The following is a 26,931-nucleotide window of genomic DNA, read 5'->3' as shown; positions in this document are numbered from 1 at the left end:
ACTGGCCGATTAATTTCTATTTGCTCTGTGAGCATGCACACACCATGTTCACTACTGAACTCTGAGGCGCGTGCAATGAAAGATTACGTCCTGACACCAGTGCCAACGTCAAGACGTACTTTGTGGGTGACGTTAGCAAGCAATTTGTACGGCTCCCGAAAGATGGTATAAATATCCAAATGACCCTGGGCAGAAAAAAAAGATTCCCCACCCCTGCTTTAAGAAGTAAAGCACAGCTTAAAAAATTGAAATAATAAGCATGCCTGTATCTATTAATAAACAATGTAATGGTTATGACACCTCCCTGACAATTAAGCAGAAGCCCGTTATGACGTTATGTCTCTTGACTGATGAAAGTCTTCATTGTGACAGGTGCAGAATTCCATCTAAGCAAAATTCCAAAGCAACCTTTTTTTTCTGGAGGCTGCTATTTTTAATTAAACCTAGCCTGGGTAACATGTTCTCATTAACTATAGCATCCTGCAGCCTTTAAGAAGGAAACCATACTTAATAAAACAAAAGTACTATGCATGGCTGTGTCACTTAATAAACAATGTGAATGTCATGGCAGCTGTCAGAGAGTTAAACAGAAGACCCTTATGACATAATGGCTTTTCACTATTAAAGGTCTTCATTGTGACACGTGCAGTGTTCCATCTAAACAAGCTTTTTTCTGGAAGCTGCCATTTTGAATTAATCCTGGCCTGGGTAACATGCTCTCATTAACTATGGAATCTTGCAGTCTTTAGGAAAGAAACAATAATTTAAGAAATACTATGCATGGCTGTGTCAAATAATAAACAATGTAACTGTCATGGCATCTCCAAGAGAGTTAAAACGAGTTAAGCGGAAGCCCATTATGATATTATGGCTCTTGACTGCTGAAGTTCTTCATTGGGACACGTGCAGTGTTCCATCTAAGCAATCTTTTCTTTCCGGAAACTGCCATTTTTATTTTGACCTTTCCCGGGGATCATGCTCTCATTAGCCTTGGGATTATGCAGCCTTTTAAAAGGAGACAATAGCTTAAAAATCAGAAATACTATGTAACTGTCATGGCAGCACCTAGAGAGTTTAACAGAAGCCCATTATGACATCATGGTTTTTGACTGCTAAAATTGTTCATTGTGACACGTGCAGTGTTCCATCTAAGCAAGTTTTTTTTCTTTGGGTTGCCATTTTTAATTAATTCTGGCCTGGGTAACATGCTCTCATTAACTATTGTATCTTGAAGTCTTTAAGAAGGAAATGAGAACTTAAAAAACATAAATAATATGCATATCTGTATCAATAAAACATCCAAAACCGAAGATAAAATGGATTTTACAGGAAAAAATGTTAGGAAACATGATTTCCTGTATAATGACTTGTATGTAAGGCAAATTAAAAAAGAGAAAAAAAACCTGCCTCCTCCACCCCTTAGACTATGTTCACATGTAGCGTTTTTGCTGCGTTTTTACACTTTCTCATTGCTTTTGGTGAAAAAAACATTCAAAGGTAAATGTAATTTTAATATTTCACTACTTTATCTGGGCATGTATTGTGTGTGGCATAGTCAGACACATCCTGTTAAATTTATGAAGGAAGGATTATGAAACTCACAAAGCCTATGCGGACAATGCAAGAACTGCCAAAAATTAGAAGGAAGAGGGACTCCAATACACCCTGTATTAGACATAATGGATGGCCTCATACACATTCTGTTAAAATTGTTAGGTAGTGAGACTCCTAGACTCATAAAGCCTATGAAGTAAGAGCAAGGGCTGGCCCCAAATTTGAAGGAAATGCTCCAATACACCCTAGAAGACATGTAGAGGAGGGCATCAGAAAACCTTTTTTTTCTTAATATGTAAATTAACTGTTAAGATCTATAGGCCAGACACAGATCTGTATGAGAATCTGCCTCCAGAAATTATTTTAAATGAAAGGAGGTTTTACCATTGTGAGACATGTAATGACCAACAGTCTGCTTCTGCTCTCCTGATCTACATGTCTACACGTCTCACACTGGTAACGCGCCCCACCCTTTCAATTAGAATAAGCTCTTGAGGAGGGAGATCAGTGTCCGGCCCATAGAGCTTAACAGCTCATTTACATACTAAGAAAAACATGGACTCATTAATCTACCAAAACTAGAGTTCTAAACAAAGATCAAAATCCCCTTAAACCAGGGATGTCAAACTCAAACACACAGAGGGCCAAAATTAAATACTTGACAAAGTCACAGGCCAACCAGTATACAGAATAATGGGCCTGACATAGTCCTCCATACAGAATAATGGGTCCCACATAGTTCTCCAAACAGTATAATGGCCTCACAGCTTTCCATACAGAGTAATGGGCCCCACATAGTCCTCCATACATAATAATGGGCCCCCATATAGTCCTCCATACATAATAATGGGCCCCCGTATAGTCCTCCATACATAATAATGGGCCCCACATAGTCCTCCATACAAAATAATGGCCCCACATAAGGGTGGTGGTTCTGGTGTCGTGGTTCAAAACCACCCTGCGGGCCAGATTTAGCCCATGGGCCAGAGTTTAACATCTATGCCTTAAAGGAAAATGGGGCTGATAGAGATTGAACAGTGGAGTGATATATTGCAGATGGTTCCTAAACTATCAGTAAGTGAATCCCATCATCTGTCTCAACTATTTTTATTGTTCTGTGTATACAGAACTCATGTTTATGCATGCTATTAACCTGCAGAGCCATGACCCCACTATCAGTATTTGGTCAGTATTCGGTCAGTATTTTTTCTCAGGAGTGGGAGCCAAAACCAGGTGAGGAACAATCAGAGAAAAGGTCTAATAGAAACAAGTCACCAATTCTGCATTTATCACCCACTCCTGGTTTCGGCTCCCAATCCTGAGAAAAAATACTGACCGAATACTAATAGTGGGGCCGTGGCCTTATGTGTTGAATCGAGACAGGACATTATTTTTACATGATGTGGAGATGTTCCAAAATTACTGTCTTCTGGAGGGAGGTGATTGAAATAATCACCACAATCTACCAAATCTCCCTTGATGCTTCCCCATTTGTGTGTATTCTTTGATATGAGGACGATGTCTCTCCACATGACTAGGTAAAAATTGCAGTAGCTAGATTTCCTTATGTAGCAAGGAAGCTATTGGCTCAGAATTGGATTGATGTGTTGCCACCAACAATGACTATATTTAAAAATAAAGTTAATTGGTTGCTGTTGATGGAAAAACATGTCCATCGTAAAAGAGGAACGTTAGCTAAATACGATAAACTATGGGCTCCATGGACAGAGAAGCCAGATACGCTTGAGAGAGTTTTATGGAGCTGTTTGGTGTCTAATTTAAGATAATTTAGTAATTAGTGAATTATTGAGGGTATTTTTCTTATTGAGTTTGTCTTACTTTTGCAAGATACTGCTGATTACTGGTCGTCTGACTGCTGAGAACCATGCTCTGAAACGGTCCATTAGAATGGAGGTTCACTAGTCATTGTTTATGGGACTACTGGAGACAGGCAGTTGTTTTGATTTTTTAAATCTATGATGCCATACTGGTACAGCAAAGGGAATTGCTTATTCCTTTGAAGATGCAGCTGGTGTAGAAAGACTAGCTGGAAATCCACCTTTGGAAAAATAATGCAAGCTAGTTCTTCTTCAGAAGCAAGAAAATGTGCTTACTTTTTTTCCCCAGGGAACATTGTTTGTAGCATCCCTAAAGAAGCTGCATCTCCACCAGGAGAACTTGTGTCAATTAAGACTTTAAAGGGACCCTGTCCCGTGAAGAAATGCTATTATCCTGCAGATGTTGGGTTAATCTGCAGGTTAATAGCGTTCTGAACCTGCCCGGTGCCATCACTTTGACCCACGGAGCGGTGCTGACACGGGTTCAGTCACTGCTTTGTGTAGTATATACAGAGCGCCGACTGTAACTGCTCCCCCAGCACTAACTGACAGCAGCTTATCATTAGAGCTGGCTGTCAGTCAGTGCAAGGGGTGCGGTTACAGCCTCCCCTATCTATACTGTGAGGCAGTGAGAGGGATCATATGTGAGGGACGGTATGTGTCTCTTCGGATGTGCATAGAGGCATATTGAACCCGCTGAAGTGCATTGCTATCACAGACACAGCAGTGATTGCAGTGCAGAATAAAAGTAAAGTTTGAACTTGGTCAAGCTATTTGGCTAAGTTGGATTCAAGAAAACCTGGCATGGGCTTTTATTCTTGGAGTGGACTACAGTATGGCAGTGGGGCGGTCCACTCCCTCCAGCCCGGGTCTTACAAGTGGCTCATGGCCACAGATTCCTTTTAAAAACCTGCAGCAAAGGTTTGAGTGTGTCAGTGTTGGAATTGCTAGCAGCAGAGCAGGAAGCTCAGCAAGCTTGTGTGAAGCTGAGCTGTGAAGGCAACGTATCTGATACACCCTAAGTGACAAGGCGCGGCTGTCTCCCACGGCTACAGGTTTACACTGACTGTGTGGATATCCAGGCTGTGATCCGGAGGACAGCTTTTGCATTTGAGTTGTGAGTTTTTGGCAAATAAAGCCGTTTAAGTTGGACTTTCATTGGGTCACTGCCTCATTACCGCACACGGTGAACACCGCACTACAATACACAGAGCGGTAACTGAACTCACACTGGCGCCGCCCCCGTGACTGAAACCTGAACATTACAGGGAGGAATTAAGTTAATTTCCTCCCTGTAGCGGAGGTCTGTGTGCCAGCGCTGGGTAGGTTCAGAACGCTATTAACCTGCAGATTAACCCCATATCTGTAGGTTAATAGCGTTTTTTCATGTGATAGGTTCCCTTTAAAATCGCTTGTATCTTTGACACTTAAGCCTTGTTTTTCAAGTTCAATTTAGTTTTGCAATTAGAGGTCAGGGTACATAATTCATGCCTTGAAGATGAAGAATGCTTTGATCTTTGGTAAGTCTATACAAACATTTAAAATTCTGACTATGCTGACGAGGCGAACACGAGACCCACAAACTATGTACAGTATAACTAACAGGTATTAAATTACTCACGCGTAATTTGATCTTTGTTAAGGTACAGATCACTGCTAATATGAATAATTAAACACTGCTTACTTCATTTCTCATCTTTCAAAGCCATACTAAATAGTGAGCAGAAAGAGGAGTCTTGTAATGTACAGTCAATGTTCTTTTTCTACAGCCACGACATATTACGTAGATGGCCTTGGCGATCTAATAATTCTTAGCTTTGTCTCCTCCGTTACTTCTTCCACCCTCCCTTACCCTGAGAACAAGTAACAAGTTGCTATGATTTCCATATATGGAAGATTGAAGCATAAAGTATCTTTTGCCTGTCAGAGAGGTTTGCAGAGCCAGAAAAACACATCATAGAGGGACTTGCAGGGCAAACTAAGTACTCATGCATATCTAAAGTTTTATTAAGCTTTAAACAATCTTTTCACAATAGATTTACAGTCAGTCAAAAAAATACATCTGTGCGATTATAGCATTTTAAATAAGAGTGATACTCAGTACCCATCTATATGTTCTCACACAGCGTTCGCGCCATGTATCTGTTAACCAGTTCACAGTGGAGAGGGTAACAGAGGAAAGTGCTTCATGCACTAAGTGGCAGGGAAAATATGTTTTGTTTTCCAACAAATTGTGATCCACCATTTATTGTGGGTGTTACAATATACAAAAGAATGGCAAAGTCCAGGTTAAGACAACAGAGAATAGTCGAATTATGACAAAAAGAGACCTTCAAAATGGGCTTCAGCAATATGCAATAATCATACATACAGGAAAAGTTCTTGAAAAATTCCCATTCCTCACTGATCCCTTATTGATCCCAGTAAATGTGGTGTAAACTCTATTATCCAATTCCCAGTAGGTAAAATTGTGTCTTGTCACTGCAAAGGTTGATCTAGTGGACATGTAAACAGCCAATCAGTCACATTGAATGCTTTCGTTTGGAATGTTGGCTAAGGAAGATTGCAGTTGGACCCTCAGGCAATTGGAATTATTGCTGCAATAACAGATGTGGATGTAGAAGCTTAAGACGAATCTGCTTGTTGTTTGAGCATAATCCTTTTTTTACTTCAGCCATTTGGGCACTTCCACCTAAGAAAAAAAAAAAGAAAGCATCAATAACATGTTGCAGCTAAGATTTTAAAAGGAAATTCATCTTGTTTTTAATTTCAATGTAATTAACTGAAAATAAGTATGCAGAAGATAAATAATGGAGGCGAATAATTAAGACTGACGAAACACTTGGAATATAGTGATCTGATTCATTAAGTAATGTGCGCTGCATAATGAATCAGGCGCATGTGATATACTCAGTGTGGGTAACTTATGATGAATTTGACAGACGGGCGTGACCACGCCCCATCCGGACCACATCTCACCCATTGTGGCCAGGACTGGTGTGTAAACGCTAAAAGTCTCAATATTTCTGCGCAACTGCTTTATATGTATAAATACATGTGAAGTCAATACAAAGGACTTGCATATGAGTTATCCCTTCCAAGGATTTTACAAAGGACCAGGGGGCATTCATTACAGGTGGAGGAAAGGTAAACAGGAAAGGATTCTTTACAGTTAAAGCAGTCAGGCTGTGGAATGCCCTACCACAAAAAGTAGTAATGGCAGACACTATATCAGCATTTAGAACAGGGCTGGATGCTTTTCTTACAACAAATGGCATTTTGGGTTATAAATAATCCAGCGATAGAGAATGTGTAACTGGTGGAGAAAGATGATTGCGCCAGATTTTTGGCATAAGCACCTTAATCATTCGCCCCTATTTTGATTTGTATTTTTAGCTAATTTATTATTTTTACCAACTATCCTGGAGGCTGATACACTGATTGCAATGCCTATATTTGCAGTGTGTACGGCGTGACAGCTTTACATTGAAGAGGAGTGAAAGGGAACCCATCAGTCAATTCATGCTGCCAAAACCATGGGCAGCATGAATCAGAGCCAGGTTGCATGATTGCAGCCAGATATGTTTTTCTCTAAACACTCTGGCGTTTCAGATTGCCCCACACCGCTCTATTTAGTTGACAAGTCTCTCCATTGTATGTCCAAAGGCAGAGACTTGTCGATCAACTAGACAGGTGCGGATTTTTAAACTATGCTTTCTCTAAAATGGTGGAGCGTTTCAGAGAAAAACATACAGGGCTGCAATCATGCAGCCAGCCTCCAAATTCATGCTGTGCCCGGTGTGGGAAGCATGAATCAATTGATAGGTTCCGTTTGATGGCACATTCACACGTTCAGTATTTGGTCAGTATTTAACATCAGTATTTGTAAGTGAAAACCAGGAGTGGGTGATAAATACAGAAGTGGTGACGGGTTTCTATTATACTTTTCCTCTGACTGTTCCACTCCTGGTTTTGGCTTACAAATACTGATGTTAAATACTGACCAAATACTGAACGTGTGAACGTGGCCAAATAGTGAAAACAGTCAAAAGTCTAATAATTTCTAAGGTGAGATGGATTAGTGTCAGATGAGCTATACACAGGGCTTTATCTGGGTATAGTGTTTTTCTTTTATGTAAGTCTTTGCATCCTGTAGCCAGAAGAACAATAGAAGCTTCATCTCTCATCAAATCCGCTACCCTCTAATGATTACGCTAAAGGTCCTTACACACATCAGATTATAGATGTCTGAACCCACTGCTTTCCACAGGTCTCATCGGCCATCCAATGTAATTAAGGAACTCCGAACACTACTCTGACAGATGATGTTGGGAGAGAAAAGGACCGGCTGGTTTAAAGGGGAAATTCTCTAATGGACAATTCCTTCCTAAATGCTAAGTGTCCCAGATAAAATAAAAAACACATACTCACATCTAGGACCAGAGCTGTTCCTGCAATGTTAGCATGGTGTCTCCTAGCATTCAAGTGACATTCATATGTCATATAACCATGGCAGCCAATCAGCAGCCACTAATCAGTTGCAGCCTTCACACTTCTGTCAAACACAATCAATTCCATCTGAGAGACGTGTGAAGGCTGCAGCGATCAGTGGCTTATGATTGGCTGTAGCCAGTGGTGTATTGCTAATAGCAGCAGACCACACTGTACTATGGGGCCTATGAGTTGGGGGCTCATTGTGGAAAGGCACTGCCCCCCCCCCATTTCACATGGCATGATGATTTCAATGGTCTCTGCATATACAGGATGCAGATTGTATTGAATGTAATGGTGGAATAGGGAGTTGTCATTTCGAGCCTGTGCGTCTGAGTCTCAGCGCAGCAAGTGCGATGACAACACTAGATTGCGACTGCTTTGCAGAGCCTCAGTCCATACAATGTACAGACTGGCGCAGCAAATTGGGGGATCGAGGCTAGGTGAATATTTTTTTTCATTTGGTCAGTCACTACTTGTTTGGGAACTTATGTGTGCGAGAAAACTATGGCAGCATCATACTGTGGGAAGGGTCACTGTTGGGTGGGAGGCTGTGAATACTTCAAACTGTGGAAAGGCCTGTGGGGTCCATCATACTGTATCAGGTAGCCATGAGGTCATCATAGAGTGTGAGGGTTGTGGGAGCCATTATATTGTGTGATGGCCTTATACTCTATGGGAGTGTGGGGTCATTATACAGAGTGGGGTGGCTGTAAGGGAATCATACTCTATGTGGTAAAAACTGGGGCGTCATATTGTGTGAGAGCCATCATACTTTGAGAAGGTCTATGGTGACATCTTACATGTTTGGAGGCCATCATACTGTGAGTAGGGGAACATCATACTGTGTTTGGAAGCTGTGGGGCATTATACTGTGTTGGGGGCAGTGTGTGGGAATTATACTTTCCTGGGGGCACTCTGGGATTCATTATACTGTACGTGTGGAGGGGTACTGTGGGGCAGTCAAATTGTCTGGTGGAATTCACTTTAGGGGTATCCTCTTGTGTGTTGAGGGGCAATTTTTGGGGCATCATACTCAATGGGGGCCAATGAAGGAAGTATTGCAGTGGGTGAGGACATTAAGGGGCTTCAGTATGGACACTATTTCCGCATACTTACAGTACTTACCACAATACATGTCCTCTTCTGTGTCTTTAGAAATTGGGAGGTAAGCCCTTCTGTGACAGTGGCGTGACCCCGCCTATTCCTCCAATTGTTTTGGTGGGAAGGAGCCTAATTAAAACTTTTGCTATGGGGCCCCATGATTTCAAATGCGTTCTACGTATGCCTTTGGCTGCAACGCCTCAATTTGTGCTTTCTCAGGAGATAAGCTACTGCTTGGCAGATGCTTTCGTCTCTTTCCCTGTATAGAACACTGACGCGCCATCAAGCATGCATGTATATGGGGGATATTGAGAAGAGATAGCTGTTGGTTTCTTCTATCTGATGTGTATAGTTAGCTTTACTGCCTTTATCATAGTATAGGAAAATTATAAAGTGAAAACTTCATCATACAGTAGGTGCACCAATGGCAAGTGTCAGGATTTCTTTTAATATGTAGTCATATAGAAAGCATCACCAAAACTTGTAATGAAAATGGAACCAAAAAATATTTTCACAATGTCAGTTCTTCTTAGATTGAGCTTTTCGTTTACATTTTTCACAGATACAACATTCAAATTACTCTTTAAATGGCTTGTCCGATTCCTATAATGCCCTTTATAAACATCTATCTCTAAGCCCTAAACATTTTTGTAATTATCTTTATTATAAAATTCCATACTATTCTTCCTATATCTGTTTTTTTTTTTTTTACTTTACTTCCTTTGACATTTCATTGAGGGGATTCTCAAATAAGAGATCACAGGAAGATGGCCCTGTAGTCACTTCTCTGCAGTTTTTATCACCATCCACTAAAACTGGACGTCATCAGGTGGTGGCACTGTGGACACTTATTGCAGCTACTGTCACCGCCGTCCACTGACGACATCCCGTTTAAGAGGAGGTGATGGAGAAGTGACCGCCCACACTTTCAGTGTCCTCCACCCTGTCATCACTGACACAGTCTCTGCTTCTGCTACCACCACAACTCTTTCCCTGAAACATCTCATCATTACGGAGCGGTGATAAAGCAGTGTGAGTGACAGTAGTACCACTCCTTGATGAGGATTAATTTTAGAGCAGCAAATCTGTGGGCCGGACACTTACCCTGCTTCTATCAACGCCCCCTGATGACGATTCATTTCAAGGAAAGATGCGCCATCACCCCTTCCTAACTCCCCCCCCCCCAAAAAAAAAAAAATAGGATGTCATTAGGGAATAGTAGTTTCAGAAGCTGTTGCAAGTCACTGCGGCATCACCCCATAATGATGTCCTGTTTCAGTGTTGTGTGATAAAAGTTGCAAAGAAATGAGTGGAGGGCCATCCTCCTCTGACGTTCTATTTGAGACTCCACTCAAGCAAAACATCAGAAGAAGTAAAGAAGAAAAACTATTACTATTAGATTAGGCGGGCTGCCCAACACTCTATAAGTGCATCCCACTGGGACAATGCATTAGTATTTTGATCCGGTATTGGCAAGAATAGATGCCTTTTTTACTTACTGTACTGTCTTTCAGTCAGTAGATTAACAGAAAGAATGTGAAGACCTTAGTGTTGAAAGCTACAATAAAGCTAACAGGTTTTAATGAAAGTAATATATTTTCAAAGCATAAACTTGTCTTATTACATACCTTTTCAAAGAGTACCTATCATCAGAATAAATACCATTTTTTACACATTCATGAATGAAAAAATAATAAACATTGTTAATATAAAAAATAAAAAATAGATTGGTCCGCATGCATGGTATGTGAATTGCTGACTCTGTTGAAAATTGCCACCAGGCACACGAGCTGGAAGTTCCTGGCATGCCTAGCGGTGCTACATGACTCCCCGGACCTGAACACTTTTTTCTCTGCCCTAAACAGCAAGATAAAAATGCTCACCAATCACTTTACACACTGTACTCTCTTCCATTTATTCGATTAACACAAAGATTGTGAAGACTTCAAGACTGAAATCTATCCAAAATAGGTAGCAGTTTTTACTGAATGTCATATATTTTCACAGCCTTATGTCATGTAACGTACCTTTTTAAGCTGCTTGATATTACTGGTCCTAATTGATTCAAGAAGCTGATCTCTTGAGTTCTTCTCTGAAGGCACAGTCTTGTCTACTATTCTCCTCTGTGAAGCAGGGGACAATGAGTTTCTAATGTTCTCATTAAAAAGCGGTGGAGCCAGAGGCGCCATTGGTGGAGGAGGTGGTGGAGGGGCTGGTGGTCCTAATTTTTTGGAAGCCCCCTTTTGGGGATTGTTGGTGACTGGCTTTACCAAAGATTTTCTGGGCTCTTTTGGAGGAGGAATTACTTTGGGAACTTCTAAACATTTCTTCTTGTTTTCTGCTTCTTTTAATGCTTTCTGTTCTGCCATCCTCTTTTGCCTTTGCTTGTCCATGTTGCGACTTAGCAAGTTAGTAACAGTCATGCGGGGCCCTGCTAGTTCAAAGTGATATCCAAGTTTTAAGAGAGTGGTGTTTTCTTTTAATATCTTCGCTATTTCCATCTCAGTTTTCCCACCACATATGTGACGCTGATTATGGAAGCGAAGTTCAGTAAGCGTATCATTGTGTTGCAGAGCTCTGAATATTGCTAATATGCCCTTTCCAGTGATGTGGTTTGAGTCCAGATTGATACTAGTAATAATCTTATTGGACTTCAACATGGCAGCAATAGCCAATGCAATATGGTCATCAGCTCGTGTATTGGCCAAGGAAAAGATCTTAACCACAGTGTTGAACTCTAAGGCTTCTGTAAAACTCATTAGTGTTTCAATGGTAATACAGTCTGAATTGTTCAGGTTGAGCTCTGTTAGCTCAGCTTCGCTATTTTTCACTTTTTCTAAAAGTTCATCAAAAATACTTGATGATTCATCGTCTTTGTTCTCCTCTGTTGCATTTTTAGATCCATTTTCATTTCGTTGTAGCTCTGTGCTTCGCAAACTTTTATTTTCTTGTTCAGTCACTTGTTTTTCCTTTGTTAGGTCTTTCTTAGCTTGGGCACTCTCTACTATCTCTTTTTTCTCTGGGGTCTTGTCTGAACTTTTTTTCTTCTCCAGTTTTTCAGTTTGTACATCTGCAACTTCTTTTTTTTCCGCAATCTTCTCTGCTTTATCATGAACAGCTATTTTTTCTGATTTATCCTTCCCAATTTGTTTTGGACCTTTTTCTTCATCTAGCTTTTTAGATGCATTTTTTTCTAATTTCTCTTTATCGACCACACTACTGTTTTTCTCTTGCCGGAATCTCTCCCTCATTTTGCTGACTCGTTCATCCTTTGGTTTCTCTGTATCTCTATTTGCCTTTATTATTTTGGTGTCTTTTGTTTCCTCCAGTTTTTTATTTGAAACAGCATCTTTTCCAGGAATCTCCTTTACTTTGTCTTCTTTTTGTGATTCTTCTTTTGCCTTTACTGAAGATTTTCCACTCTGAAAAAGTTATTTGTAGTCAGTTAAATTTTAGCTTAGTTTTAGAATTTTATATATTTTATAAGTATAGTGAGATTAAATAATTCACGCCTTATAAAATAAAAGAAATAAAACAAAAGCTTTTATTATGAACACTTAATTATTTTTTATCAGTAATAATAATAAAAAGCTAATTAACAAAACAATATACGTTACACAATATGGGGGTAATTCACCAAAGTGTTTTTGCCAGAAAAGTATTGTAAAACATTGTTAAAAGTCACAAAATGTTGCGACTTTTGGCGTTTGCATCTCAGTTTGAAGCAACTCTGCCAAAATGGCCAAATATTGGAAGGAGCCTGAGCAGCACAGGGCTTGGCTATACCCGAATGTCAAATTCATTAAAAGTGCCGGCATTTCTTATGCCAGAAATATAACTTGAGAACTAACTATAGCATTTCTGGTAAGGCACACAGAAGCGCATGCCACAGAGAAGATGAGCCAATTTAACTAAGTGCCGTGAACCTCTTAATGAATTTGGCGCATCATACTCCAGCGAGTCCTTTATTAAGACTGGTGCCCTATGTGTTTCTTAAAAGGCCATAAAGGAAAGTAGAAATTACTTTTACATTAAAGAAGCACTCCCACCAAAATTTGTATCCTCTTAATATATTGCAGTCATCATATTATACAGCACTGTGTACTTACAATTGCTCGTTATGCTCTTCTACCCAGCTAATTCTTCTCTTTTCCATTAGGTCTATGACATTGTGTGATTAAAAACTGACTCCTGAATCCTTCTAAGCTTTATGTAGAAACAGGAGGTCAATTTTCCCTTTATGAGTCTTAAATCATTGCAAAAGTCCCGGGCCGGGAAGAAAGGGGGAGCAGGTGGGTCAGGAGTTGAAGAGGGGAATGATAAATGCAGGGACAAGGGACTTCTTGTTTCTATATAGAGCAGAGAAAAGAGAAGAAGTATCTGGGTAGATGCGCAAAATTAGTAATTGTAAGTACACAGTGCTAAATAATATGATTACTGTAATATATTAAGAGGATAAAAACTTTGATGGGAGTGCTTCTTTAAATACGCATTTTTTAACAGAAAAAAAACAAACATTCAGTCCAGTGCATTGTAAGACAGTTACATAAACCAACTATTATGTCAGTGAAGATAACATGAATAGAATATAAAATGACTCACCATTAGGGTATGTGCACACGATCGGTATGGGCAGCGCTTTGAACGCAGCTTACTTTTTGCTGCGTCCAAAGTGCTGCACGCAGGTGAATCCGCATGTGTACATTCAACCATGCAGATTCACCGCAATCAATACATTGTATTGATTTAATTTCTCTTGTGGAGACTAGCGACTCCGCAAGAGAAATTTACATGCCGCGGTCTGTAAAGACGCACCGCGTGATCCGCAGGTGCATGGAGATGCATAGTGGGCATGGGATTTCTTAAAATCCCATCCACTATGCTACAACATCTGGCCACTGCGGATTGCACGTCAATTCGCAGCGATTACTGATTGTGTGCACATACCCTTATATGTACATGTAAATTGAAAAGTTCTAAATAGAATTACACTTTAAGCAAGCATGTTTCAGCATTATTAATTTGAGTGCTCTAAGTATCCTAAAACAGTGCCTTATGTTAGGTAATGCTAAATGCATGGACATAAGCATAGGCAGCATGAGCATCAAGAATCTACAGAAATTCTATCCATTATCACCCGAATGTTTAGCTAGTGCTACTCCAGGTTTTACTTGGGGCCCAAAAAGTGATTGTCCACTTTGTACAATCTCTTTTTCTTAAACAAATCTCCCTGATGTGCCCCCTCACAATTCACTGCTATCTGTAGTCGAGATGATTACGGAGGAACCTATCTTGCCTGAAATGCTGTTACCAGGAGTTCAAATATATGCTTTATTGTGGCCACATGGACAACTGGAAAAAACAGTTTAGAGATATTCATTGACTCACTTGGAAGAGTTTTTAATGTTCGTTCTCTAAGGCTAAGTGCCCACGATGCAGAAATGCTGCAGATTTTTTCCGCATCTCCCTGGCTGGAAAAACTCATGCGGATTTTACATGCGTTTTTCCTGCCAGGTAGAAGCGTTTGTCAAGCGTTTTTGCATGCATTTCTGCATGCGGGTTATCAAGAGCTTTTCCAAGCGATTTTAGCATCACTTGGAAAAGTGTTTGACAACTTGGTCACACTATATAAATCCATGCAACCGGCATGGATTTATATAATGTGACCAAGTAATAGTTAATAAAAATGGTAAAAAATAAAAAATAAAGATTATACTCACCTTCCGATGGCCCCCGGTGTTTTCTCCGCTCCGTCCGGTCTGTTGTATGGGTCGCGGTGGTGTGAAAGGACCTACGGTGACGTCAGTGAGTCATGTGACAGGTCACGCGACCGCGACCCATACAACAGACTGGACACATCGCTGAGGAGACCGGGGGCCATCAGAAGGTAAGTATAATCTTTATTTTTTATTTTAAATTCTTTTTTTTACCAGGTACTATGGTACTCGGGTCTGGATGAGATTCTCCTCTTCTCCAAACCCAGGTACCATCCGCACATTGAATCGCTTAATATCCGCATGTGCACATGTAGTCATGCGGATATTAAGCGATTCAATGCAAGTCAATGGCGGCAATTACGCTGCGTGTCTGCAAAATTAATGGACATGCTGCGTATTTTTCTGCAATGATAATCCGCAGCGGAAATTTCCGCAGCATGGGCACAGCACATGCGGATTATCATTGGGGACCATGGGGCACGTATTACCAAGCGTTTTTTAAGCGTTTTCGCTGCGGAAATTCCTTGGCAAAAACGCTTGAAAAATGCATAGTGGGCACACAGCCTAAGCATGCTCCATAACATGAACATAGGTTGTTGAACAGGAAGGGAAGGTGGAGAGTTGTAAATAAGTGAACATCAGCTATTTTGAATGTGCATCGTGTGTGTGTGTATGTACCATATTTTTCAGACTATAAGATGCACCAGACCATAAAACGCATCTAGGCTTTAGAGGAGGAAAACAGAGAAAAAAATTGAAGCAAAAAATGTGGCTGTGATGAAATGCCGGCTGGTGGGTACAGCTCTCTGGCGCCCCCTCACCTCTCAGGTGAGTCAAGGTACTGCACCTAGAGTAAGTAGTGCCAGGAAGCTGCTACTAGCTGGGGAAAACACGGTGACGTGTAAGGGACAACACACCACCGTGTTTTCCCCCGCTGGTAGCAGCTTCCTGGCACTACTTACTCTAGGTGAAGTACCTTGACTCACCTGAGAGGTGAGGGGGCGCCAGAGAGATGCACCCACCGGCCGGCATTTCATCACATTGGTGGCAGCGGTGGGATATTGTATGATCCCACCGCTGCCACCAATTTGTCAGGACGACACCGACAGGATCATACAATATCCCACCGCTGCCACCAATGTGATGAAATGCCGGCCGGTGGGTGAAGCTCTGTGGTGCCCCCTCACCTCTCAGGTGAGTCAAGGTACTGCACCTAGAGTAAGTAGTGCCAGAAAACTGCTACCAGCAGGGGAAAACACGGTGGTGTGTTGTCCCTTACACGTCACCAATCTGTGACGCCACAGTACAGGCACAACTCTCTGGCACCCCCTTTCCTTTCAGGTTAGTCAAGGTACTGCACCTAGAGTGAGTGGTCGCTGGAGAGGCCGTCCTGTAGCCCTCTGGGTATTTGAGGCCCTCTGCAGTGAGGGCGGTATATATTTTTCCCTGGCTGCGCCAGTAATATATATCCACACCTCCGACCGTCACTGCCAGCCTTCCTCAAATCCCCCAGATGGTATGCTGCCACCAGTTCTCGTTTGATACAAGCCCGGTCCGTTAATAGACTTGTATCGGGTCAGGAACCAACCCAGTAGCGTTTCAGCCAAGCATTTCCGGACCAATGGATTCGTATATGCAGAGTAAAGGATACAGCCCACGATTAATTTATGATTTAATCGATTATAGGAATACACTAGATTACAAGGCTATACAATTAACTATACAACGGTATTTAGCCAGAATAAGAGATATAACAATTAGAAATACAAAACACAGGAATAACAACGATAAATCAGTTATCGTTCTTGTCGTGCAAGGGAGGATTTACGATCCCACAGGTTCAAGCTTAGTCGCAGTCGTCCAGGCCTCAGTAGCACATGGCAAAGGTGCTCCTCCCACTCAGAGACCTGGACCCGACGTTAGGAGTTGTTCACATCATCTCCTGGGTCCAAACTAAGGGGATTTCTGGCTGCCGGCTATATTAAAGTCCTGTCACGCCCACTCTTGGTGATGTCAGTTTACTAAGCCCTGCCCCCCCCTACCAATGCCAGTTTTAGCTCCATTTGGGAAAAGTACCCATAACTTTCCCTGAGGTGATCTCATCGTATCACCAGAGGTCTCGTCGTGATCCTACTCTTCTGGGGAAGCCATTGACTCTAAACATGCCTCCCCTGGGACCTTGTATATGGTTCTTCTAATACTAGCTTTCCAGGGCACTCATGGATTTATAAGTCCCATGATTGTGTCCGCGGGCACCTTCCCCACATGATACATTTTATTCAGTTTCCCTAACTTGTATCGTGTGGTTATGAATTGATGGTGTATCTCTAGCTTTTGGTGGCCATTTTCCACAAAGAAAGCACATGGTTCCTTGGGACAATGGAGAGGTTTGCAGGCTTGCACAAATGGTTTGCTTCTGGTTTCAAGTGACATCCAGGTGTTAATTACCACCCTGGGGCCTAGCTGACTCTGTCCTGCTTGGACACAACAGAGCTGGCCCATCTATTTACCATATCAAAGAAGTTCCTTGGGACTGATCTCCAGAGGTGGGTGGCGAATTGCTCTGTTTACCAGGGGCTGGAGAATTGTGACATGGTAGGAGCTGTGTGAGGCATTTTTAGAAATGACAGTAGGGAATATCTTCAGGTATGACGTATCATACCTAAGATGGCGGCTAACTTTCATGATAGTGGCCATGACGCACTATTATGAGGTATGAGGGGGGCGTCTGCTGCTGACACTGTTATTGTAATTGGGGTAATGTCCCCCAATTCTGTACTAATATCCCCCATCCTGGTATATATATGTCCTGTCCCCATCCTGGTATATATGGCTCTCCCATCCTGATATATATGATCCTCATCCTGGTATATATGGCCCTTAATCTAGGTATACATGGCCCCCCATCCAGGTATACATGGCACCCCATCCCAGTATACATGGCACCCCCAGCCTAGTATACATGGCACCCCCTTCCTGGTATACATGGCACTCCCTTCCTGGTATACATGGCACTCCCTTCCTGGTATACAGTACATGGCACCCCCTTCCTGGTATACATGGCACTCCCTTCCTGGTATACATGGCACTCCCTTCCTGGTATACATGGCCCCCTTCCTGGTACACATGGCACCCTTCCTGGTATACACGGCCTCCATCCCATCACCATTCTGGTATACATGGCCCCCATCCCTATCCTGGTATACATGGCCCCATTCCTGGTATACATGGCCTCCATCCCATCCAAATTTTGGTATGCATGTCCACCATCCCATCCCTATCTTGGTATACATGGCCTCCATCCCATCCCCATTCTGGTATATATGGCCCCCATACAATCCCCATACTAGTATACATGGCCTCCTGCTATTAAAGAGAATGTATATTCAGTGCTCCCCACACCCATCGTCCCGCTCACCTCTCAGGGCTGACTTCAGGGTGTAGGGAGCAGAGAATGTTCTTTTTTTTTTTAATTTTTATTTAGGAACGAAACATAAAACGTAGCAAGCCTATAGATAAAGCCATACCCTAAGCATATTTTTGGCAGAGTAATTCAGTAGAATACAAAAGTATCATAGAGCAGTCAATATATATATAGTGTATATATATATATATATATATATATATATATATATAATATATATAATAAACATCTGTAATGTAATCAAGAATCCACATTGTGACTTTAGTTTCATCCAAATTTTTCATATTAAGACAGGAAGGAGAAGAAGAGCAGAGAGAAAAGAAGAACTTCAGCAAAAAAAGGAAGGGACTAAAAGAAAAAAGTAGACGGGGGAGGGGGATTGGGAAGGGGAGTGGGGAGAAAGACAATAAATAAAGAGGAAAAAATCCCACCCCAGTCCAGACAACCGTTCGAACAAAAATTATATATACATTTTTTTTAACAGCGGGCACAGTGTTAGCTGCAGCAGCCAGCTCTTGCCTGCTGTGACCCTCTCCTCCAACTTTGCCGTTCTCCCCCACAGCCACACTATAAGGTACATCCGGACTATAAGACGCACCTCCCACTTTCCTCCAAAAATGTTAACATTTTGGGAAAAAAATAACTTATAGTCCGAAAAATATGGTACATATACAGCACTGTGCAAAAGTTTTAGGCAGGTGTTGATGGTGTTGATTGTGTGTGTGTATATATATATATATATATATATATATATATATATACACACAAGTGCTTCTCACTAAATTAGAATATCATTCTGATGTTATAAAGTATTCTAATTTACTGAGATAATGACCTTTGTGTTTTCATTGGCTGTAAGCCATAATCATCAACATTAGCAGAAATAAACACTTGAAATAGATCACTCTGTTTGTAATGACTCTATATAATATGAGTTTCACTTTTTGTATTGAAGAACTGAAATAAATTAACTTTTTGATGATATTCTAATTTAGTGAGAAGCACCTGTATATACAGGATTGGGTAGGTGTTGAAATAAAATCTGCACAGTAAGAATGTTTTAAAAAATAGAAAAGTTAACAGTTTATTTTTATCAATGATGAAGACATGGAGTGTGTAATTAACAGGTAGCTGTCAAGGTTGGATAACTGTTTGTACCAGCAGATGTGTCTCTGTATGTCTCCACTGGCACATAGATGGTACCACAGGTGAGTCAAAATGTGTTTCCATACTAAATTAATGTAAAGAGTGCCAATACCAGTGTCACAGCAAGCTTTAGGTTTTTTTATTTTTCCCTTCCATTGTTTTTTGTTTTAAATTATTGTTTATCATTTGCACTTTTGTATTTAACTCGATTGCTCTATACAAAAAAACTGTTTCACTAGATTCATTTTTTTCAGGACATATTCCACATTATGTACTTAAACTTCATGGGTGCCAGTATTCATGTGTGGTATGTATAGAATGCTTGAAGGATATTCTGTAAGATGATGGCTATATTGTTTCTCTAAGAGGTTTCTGGAGAAAAATATGAGCCACAACAGAAATGATGGCTTAAATTGGAATAAGATCGAAACTGCCCCCCTCTTACCTCAGCGGAGGGAGGAGGGTGGGGTCTGGTGAGACCCTTTATAACATACCATGTAAGGAATATCTGTGTCAGACCCCAGGAGAAGCAAGAAGCAAGAAGTATTGCAGATTTGTCCCTATTTCCCATGGCATTCTTCTTCGCCAGAAGCACTCGCAGATCCAATTCGGAAGATGTATCTGTATTTTATCCCTTTTATTTTATAATGTTTTTTTGCCTGTATGTACAGTACAGACCAAAAGTTTGGACACACCTTCTCATTTAAAGATTTTTCTGTATTTTCATGACTTTGAAAATTGTACATTCACACTGAAGGCATCAAAACTATGAATTAACACATGTGGAATTATATACTTAACAAAAAAGTGTGAAACAACTGAAAATATGTCTTATATTCTAGGTTCTTCAAAGTAGCCACCTTTTGCTTTGATGACTGCTTTGCACACTCATAGAATCATAGAATCATAGAATGGTAGAGTTGGAAGGGACCTCCTGGGTCATCTGGTCCAACCCCCTGCTCAAAGCAGGATTCACTAGATCATCTCAGACAGATGTCTGTCCAGCCTCTGTTTGAAGACGTCCATTGAAGGGGAACTCACCACCTCTCGTGGCAGCCTGTTCCACTCATTAATCACCCTAACTGTCAAAAAGTTTTTTCTAATATCTAATCTGTGTCTCCTCCCATTTAGTTTCATCCCATTGCTTCTAGTCTTTCCTTGTGCAAATGAGAATAAAGATGATCCTTCTACAATGTGACAGCCCTTGACATATTTGTAGACAGCTATTAAGTCTCCTCTCAGTCTTCTTTTTTGCAAGCTAAACATTCCCAAATCCTGCAACCGTTCCTCATAGGACATGGTTTGCAGACCAGTCACCATTCTGGTCGCTCTTCTCTGAACTTGCTCCAGTTTGTCGATGTCTTTTTTAAAATGTGGTGCCCAAAACTGTACACAGTATTCCAGATGAGGTCTGACCAAAGAGGAGTAAAGACCGATAATGACTTCACGTGATCTAGACTGTATGCTTCTGTTAATACATCCCAGAATTGTATTTGCCTTTTTTGCTGCTGCATCACACTGTTGACTCATGTTCAGTCTATGATCTATTAGTATACCTAAGTCTTTTTCACATGTACTGTTGCTTAGCTCTATTCCTCCCATTCTGTATATGCTTTTTTCATTTTTATTGCCCAGATGTAGTACTTTGCATTTTTCCCTGTTAAAAAACATTCTGTTGGTTGCTGCCCACTGCTCCAGTTTATTTAGGTCTTTTTGAATCCTCTCTCTCTCTTCTCTAGTATTAGCTATCCCTCCTAGCTTTGTGTTATCAGCAAATTTAATCAGTTTACCCTCAATTCCTTCATCTAAATCATTGATAAAGATGTTGAACAATACAGGTCCCAGGACGGAGCCCTGTGGTACCCCACTTGAGACATTCATCCAGCTGGATGTGAAGCCATTTACAACCACCCTTTGAGTCCGATCACTAAGCCAGTTATGAATCCACCTAACAGTTGCCTGGTCCATTGCATACTTGGTCATTTTTTCAATAAGGATGATGTGAGATACTTTGTCAAATGCTTTGCTGAAGTCAAGATATACTATATCTACAGCATTTCCCTGATCCACCCAGTCAGTGATTCTGTCATAGAAGGAAATTAAGTTAGTCTGACATGACTTGTTAGTTACAAACCCATGCTGACTCTGGTTAATCACTTCATTCTTATCCATGTACTTACATACATGTTGTTTAATAATTTGTTCAAAGATCTTTCCTGGTATAGAAGTCAGACTCACCGGCCTATAGTTCCCTGGGTCCACCTTCTTCCCCTTTTTGAAGATAAGAACAACATTTGCTCTTCTCCAGTCTTCTGGGACTTCTCCTGTTCTCCAAGAATTTTCAAAGATTATGGAGAGTGGTTCTAAAATTTCTTCTACAATCTCCTTCAGTACTCTGGGGTGTAATTCATCTGGACCTGGAGACTTGAATTCATTTATGTTAGCTAAATATTCCCTCACAATCTTTCTGTTTACTGATAACTTGGATTCCTCTATTCCTTTAAAAGGACAGTGAAGATCAGTTGATGTTACATTTTCTTTCTGAGAGAAAACAGATGCAAAATAGGAATTAAAAAGTTCGGCCTTCTCAACATCCTCTCTTACCATTTCTCCATTTTCATCCTGTAAAAATCCTATAGCATCTTTGACTTTTCTTTTACTTTTGACATACCCCCAAAATCCCTTTTTATTGCTTTTGACATCTCTTGCAAGCCTTAATTCATTGTCAGCTTTAGCTAACCTGATACGTGCCCTGCAGGATCTGCAGACTGCATTATAATCTTCTTTAGATATGCCTCCCTCTTTCCATTTAATAAACATTTCTTTCTTTCTTTTTAGCATGTGTTTAAGTTCTGTGTTCATCCATCCTGGTTTCCTTAAATGCTTCCCATTCTTCCTACTTTTCGGGATTGTTAACGATTGTGCTTTGAGAATCTCATTTTTAAAAATTTCCCATCCTTCCTGGACATTTTTGTCCTTAAGGACATCCAGCCATTGGATCCCTCCTATTCTCTTTCTAAGTCTCTTAAAATCTGCCTTTCTAAACTCTAACCTTGAAGTTTGAGTCTTCACATGTCTTCCTCCTCTAGTTATCCAAAATTCTATAATAGCATGATCGCTGCCTCCTAGGGTCCCAGCCACCTTTACCTCCTCAACCATTTCCTCCCTGTTTATAAGGATTAGATCCAAAGTAGCAGATCCCCTTGTTTTCTCCCCTACCTTTTGGAAGATAAAGTTGTCAGCAAGAGAGGATAAGAATTTGCTTGACCTGTTAGTTTTACTTGAGAGAGATTCCCAACAAATGTCTGGATAGTTGAAATCTCCCATGACCACTACGTCATATTTTTTGGAGAACTTGGTCATTTGATACATAAAGAGTTCATCCATATCTTCAGCTTGCCCAGGTGGCCTGTAGTAAATGCCTACAATGGTGTCCTTTCCGTTGTTCTCTCCTTGTATTCTTACCCAAACAGTTTCCACAGAACTCCCAGTCTCTGAAGCTTCAATCTCTGTGCAGATATACGCTTTTCTAACATACAATGCAACACCTCCTCCTCGTTTATCAAGTCTGTTTCTTGCAAATAAGTTGTATCCTTTTAGCCTTTTATTCCAATCATGTGTATCGTCCCACCAAGTTTCAGTGATTCCAATGACATCATATTCCTTTTCCTGCATTAGTAGTTCCAATTCTCCTTGTTTGTTGCCCATGCTTTGTGCATTTGTATAAAAACATTTTAGTTTGTGATTGGTTTCTCTTCCTCCCATATTTTTATTATTTAGATTTTTTTGTCTTTGTTCTTCTTTTCCACTTCCAGTAGCAGAGATCTCAATAGTATTTGTCAGCTGTATGGCTTTTTCTGGCCTTTTGCTTCCCTTCCCACATTGTTCTAGTTTAAAGCTCTTCTGATGAGTGTAGCAAGGCGACTTCCAAATACATGTTTTCCAGTCTTCGTAAGGTGCACCCCATCTCTAGCAAGTAGTCCATCGTATAGGTAATTCATTCTGTGATCCAGAAATCCAAATCCTTGTTGACGGCACCATCGACGTAGCCAGTTGTTCACCTGTAGAATCTTATTCCACCTCATTGTTCCATGGCCATCCACTGGGAGGATGGATGAGAAGACCACCTGCGCTCCCAATTCTTTCACTTTCTTGCCTAAGTCTTCAAAGTCACTGCAGATGGTTTCCAGGTCCTTTCTTGCGGTGTCATTTGTCCCCACATGTATTAGCAGGAATGGGTAGTGATCTGTAGGTCTGAAGAGTCTTGATATCCTGTCAGACACATCTTTAATTTTTGCTCCTGGAAGACAGCACATTTCTCTTGAGGTTATGTCTGGTCTGCAGATAGCGGCCTCTGTTCCTCTTAACAGGGAATCCCCCATGACCACCACTCTCCGTTTTTTCTTCACAACATTCTTCTTTCTCCATCCAGGAGGATTCTGAGGGCTTACAAGGTTATTCATTGCTGGCAAAGTCTTATCTTGCTGTATTTCTTCATGGTTCTCCTGTGTGAGAGCCTGGTACTGGTTCCTGAGCAGTATGGGTGCTGACTGCCTCTCGATCCTCCTGCTTGTGTGGGTCACATGCTTCCATTCCTCTGTTTTGTCAGGTGCAGTTCGAATTTCTTCTCTTTCTGAATCATGAAGAGATAATTCTGCTCTGTCTAAGAACTCTTCACCTTCCTTAATGATTTTCAAGGTAGTTAACCTCTCTTCTAGATTTCGCAACTTTTCCTCCAACAGGGACACAAGCTTGCATTTCTGGCATGTGAAGTCTGGCTTTTCCACTGGCAAGTCTGTGAACATGTAGCAGGATATGCAGCTCACCAAATGGCTCCTGGACTCTTCCATGTTCTTATTGTTAATGTTCTGAAAACAGTGAAAACACTCTTGGCATTCTCTTGATGAGCTTCAAGAGGTAGTCACCGGAAATGGTTTTCACTTCATAGGTGTGCCCTGTCAGGTTTAATAAGTGGGATTTCTTGCCTTATAAATGGGGTTGGGACCATCAGTTGTGTTGTGCAGAAGTCAGGTGGATACACAGCTAATATTCCTACTGAATAGGCTGTTAGAATTTGTATTATGGCAAGAAAAAAGCAGCTAAGTAAAGAAAAACAAGTGGCCATCATTACTTTAAGAAATGAAGGTGAGTCAGTCCGAAAAATTGGGCAAACTTTGAAAGTGTCCCCATGTGCAGTTGCAAAAACCATCACGCGCTACAAAGAAACTGGCTCACATGAGGTCCGCCCCAGGAAAGGAAGACCAAGAGTCACCTCTGCTTCTGAGGATAAGTTTATCCGAGTCACCAGCCTCAGAAATCGCAGGTTAACAGCAGCTCAGATTAGAGACCAGGTCAATGCCACATAGAGTTCTAGCAGCAGACACATCTCTTCAACAACTTTTAAGAGGAGACTTTGTGCAGAAGGCCTTCATGGTAAAATAGCTGCTAGGAAACCACTGCTAAGGACAGGCAACAAGCAGAAGAGACTTGTTTGGGCTAAAGAACACAAGGAATGGACATTAGACCAGTGGAAATCAGTGCTTTGGTCTGATGAGTCCAAATTTGAGATCTTTGGTTCCAGCCACCGTGTCTTTGTGCGACGCAGAAAAGGTGAACGGATGGACTCTACATGCCTGGTTCCCACCGTGAAGCATGGAGGAGGAGGTGTGATGGTGTGGGGGTGCTTTGCTGGTGACACTGTTGGGGATTTATTCAAAATTGAAGGCATACTGAACCAGCATGGCTACCACAGCATCTTGCAGCGGCATGCTATTCCATCCGGTTTGCGTTTAGTTGGACCATCATTTATTTTTCAACAGGACAATGACCCCAAACACACCTCCAGTCTGTGTAAGGGCTATTTGACCAAGAAGGAGAGTGATGGGGTGCTACGCCAGATGACCTGGCCTCCAGAGTCACCAGACCTGAACCCAATCGAGATGGTTTGGAGTGAGCTGGACCGCAGAGTGAAGGCAAAATGGCCAACAAGTGCTAAGCATCTCTGGGAACTCCTTCAAGATTGTTTGAAGACCATTTCCGATGACTACCTCTTGAAACTCATCAAGAAAATGCCAAGAGTGTGCAAAGCAGTCATCAAAGCAAAAGGTGGCTACTTTGAAGAACCTAGAATATAAGACATATTTTCAGTTGTTTCACACTTTTTTGTTAAGTATATAATTCCACATGTGTTAATTCATAGTTTTGATGTCTTCAGTGTGAATTTACAATTTTCATAGTCATGAAAATACAGAAAAATCTTTAAATGAGAAGGTGTGTCCAAACTTTTGGCCTGTACTGTATGTCCTTTTATTATTCCATATTTTGTCATCTTTTTTTAAGCACTGTACTTGTAGCCAGACTGCAATTAGTGAACCATTCAGGAGCTTGGGAATGCTGGGTGTGCATCTGTTGCCCAATGCAGGCGTCTCGCTGGCCTGGTAAAACGGCAAGTGGGGGCAGCGCAAAGTGTGCCGTGGATGTAGGGAGTTAGCTCATTGTTGGCGAGCGAGTGGGAAGCAAAGTCCCCCATAACCCCTTTACAGTCACATTCAAAGCATGTGTGTTGTGAGCGAGTGGTGTTCGTGACAATGTGTCTTTCATCAGCTGTACTATTTCCTTGGCCGACCACTACATGCACAGTCATCAACGTTGCCCATTTCTGTAGGTCCTCAATGGTGAGAAATACATCCATCCTGCAATACCATCAGGGAGGTGTCTGATTGGCTCCAATTTTATTCTGCAACAGGACAATGACCCCAAACATACAACCAATGTCATTAAGTACTATCTTCAGCATAAAGATGAACAAGGTGTCCTGGAAGTGATGATATGGCCCTCACAGAAACCTGATCTCAACATCTTTGTGTTTTTCTTGGATTACATGAAGAGAAAAAATGATTTGAGTAAGCCTATATTCACATAAGATATGTGGTTTGTTCTCCAAGATGTTTGGAACAACCTCAATGTTTGGAACAACCTCTCTGTTGAGTTCCTTCAAAAACTATGTGCACGTGTACCTTGAATAATTAACCCCTTCACCCACCAGCCGGTTTTCACCTTCCTGACCAGGCCAATTTTTTCAGTTCTGACCAGTGTCACTTTATGAGGAAATAACTCTGGAATGCTTCAACATATCAGTGATTCTGAGACTGTTTTTTCCTGACATGTTGTACTTCATATTAGTGGTACATTTTGGTCAATGTGATCTGCGTTTATTTATGAAAATATTGAAAATTAGAATTTTTTTTTTAACAATTTTGCAATTTTCAAACTTTGAATTTGTATGCCTTTAAAGGGATTTTCCCACTAACAAAAGTTCAGTTTAATCAATGGCTGTGTCTGACCGTGTACGGAACATGGTCTGATCATACCACATCTCCTGGGCAGGGGAGGAAGCAAAAGATTATACTGACATTATAGCCCGGGATCACAGCTGATTCTTTTTTTTAAGTAAAACATTTCTCTGCCTGTTTTTAAACAATGTTTTATTTCAAAGAAAGAAACAGCTGCGATCCGGTGCTGAAATGTCTGTATACTCTTTTGCTTCCTCCTCTGCCCAAGAGCTGTGGTATGATCAGACCATGTTTTTAAGGACCACATCCCATTTGAAGCGACTTTAAACCCCTTCACCTCGAAGCCTGTTTTCACCTACCTGACC

At 41.1% G+C, this 26,931-nt stretch overlaps 1 protein-coding gene across 2 annotated transcripts in view; it reads right to left on the bottom strand.

Annotated features, from left to right (window-relative positions):
• Positions 1 to 5,378: 5,378 nt before the first annotated feature.
• LMOD1 (leiomodin 1) overlaps positions 5,379 to 26,931 on the bottom strand; it is a 41,590-nt gene continuing 20,037 nt past the window's right edge. For both annotated transcript variants that reach the window (XM_073666688.1, XM_073666686.1), the window contains 2 exons: positions 11,015 to 12,409; positions 5,379 to 6,084 (listed from right to left, as the gene is read on the bottom strand). In XM_073666688.1, the coding sequence (XP_073522789.1) occupies positions 6,058 to 6,084; positions 11,015 to 12,409 (1,422 nt within the window). In that variant the 3' untranslated portion in view covers positions 5,379 to 6,057. The remainder of the gene's footprint in view (positions 6,085 to 11,014; positions 12,410 to 26,931) is intronic.

The sequence above is a fragment of the Phyllobates terribilis genome, unplaced genomic scaffold, assembly GCF_046119375.1.
Source record: "Phyllobates terribilis strain yellow unplaced genomic scaffold, ASM4611937v1 Scaffold_2__4_contigs__length_985480577, whole genome shotgun sequence".
Taxonomy (NCBI): Eukaryota; Metazoa; Chordata; class Amphibia; order Anura; family Dendrobatidae; genus Phyllobates; species Phyllobates terribilis.
Note: the sequence above shows the minus strand (reverse complement) of the source record. Positions and strands in the feature narration are given on the sequence as shown.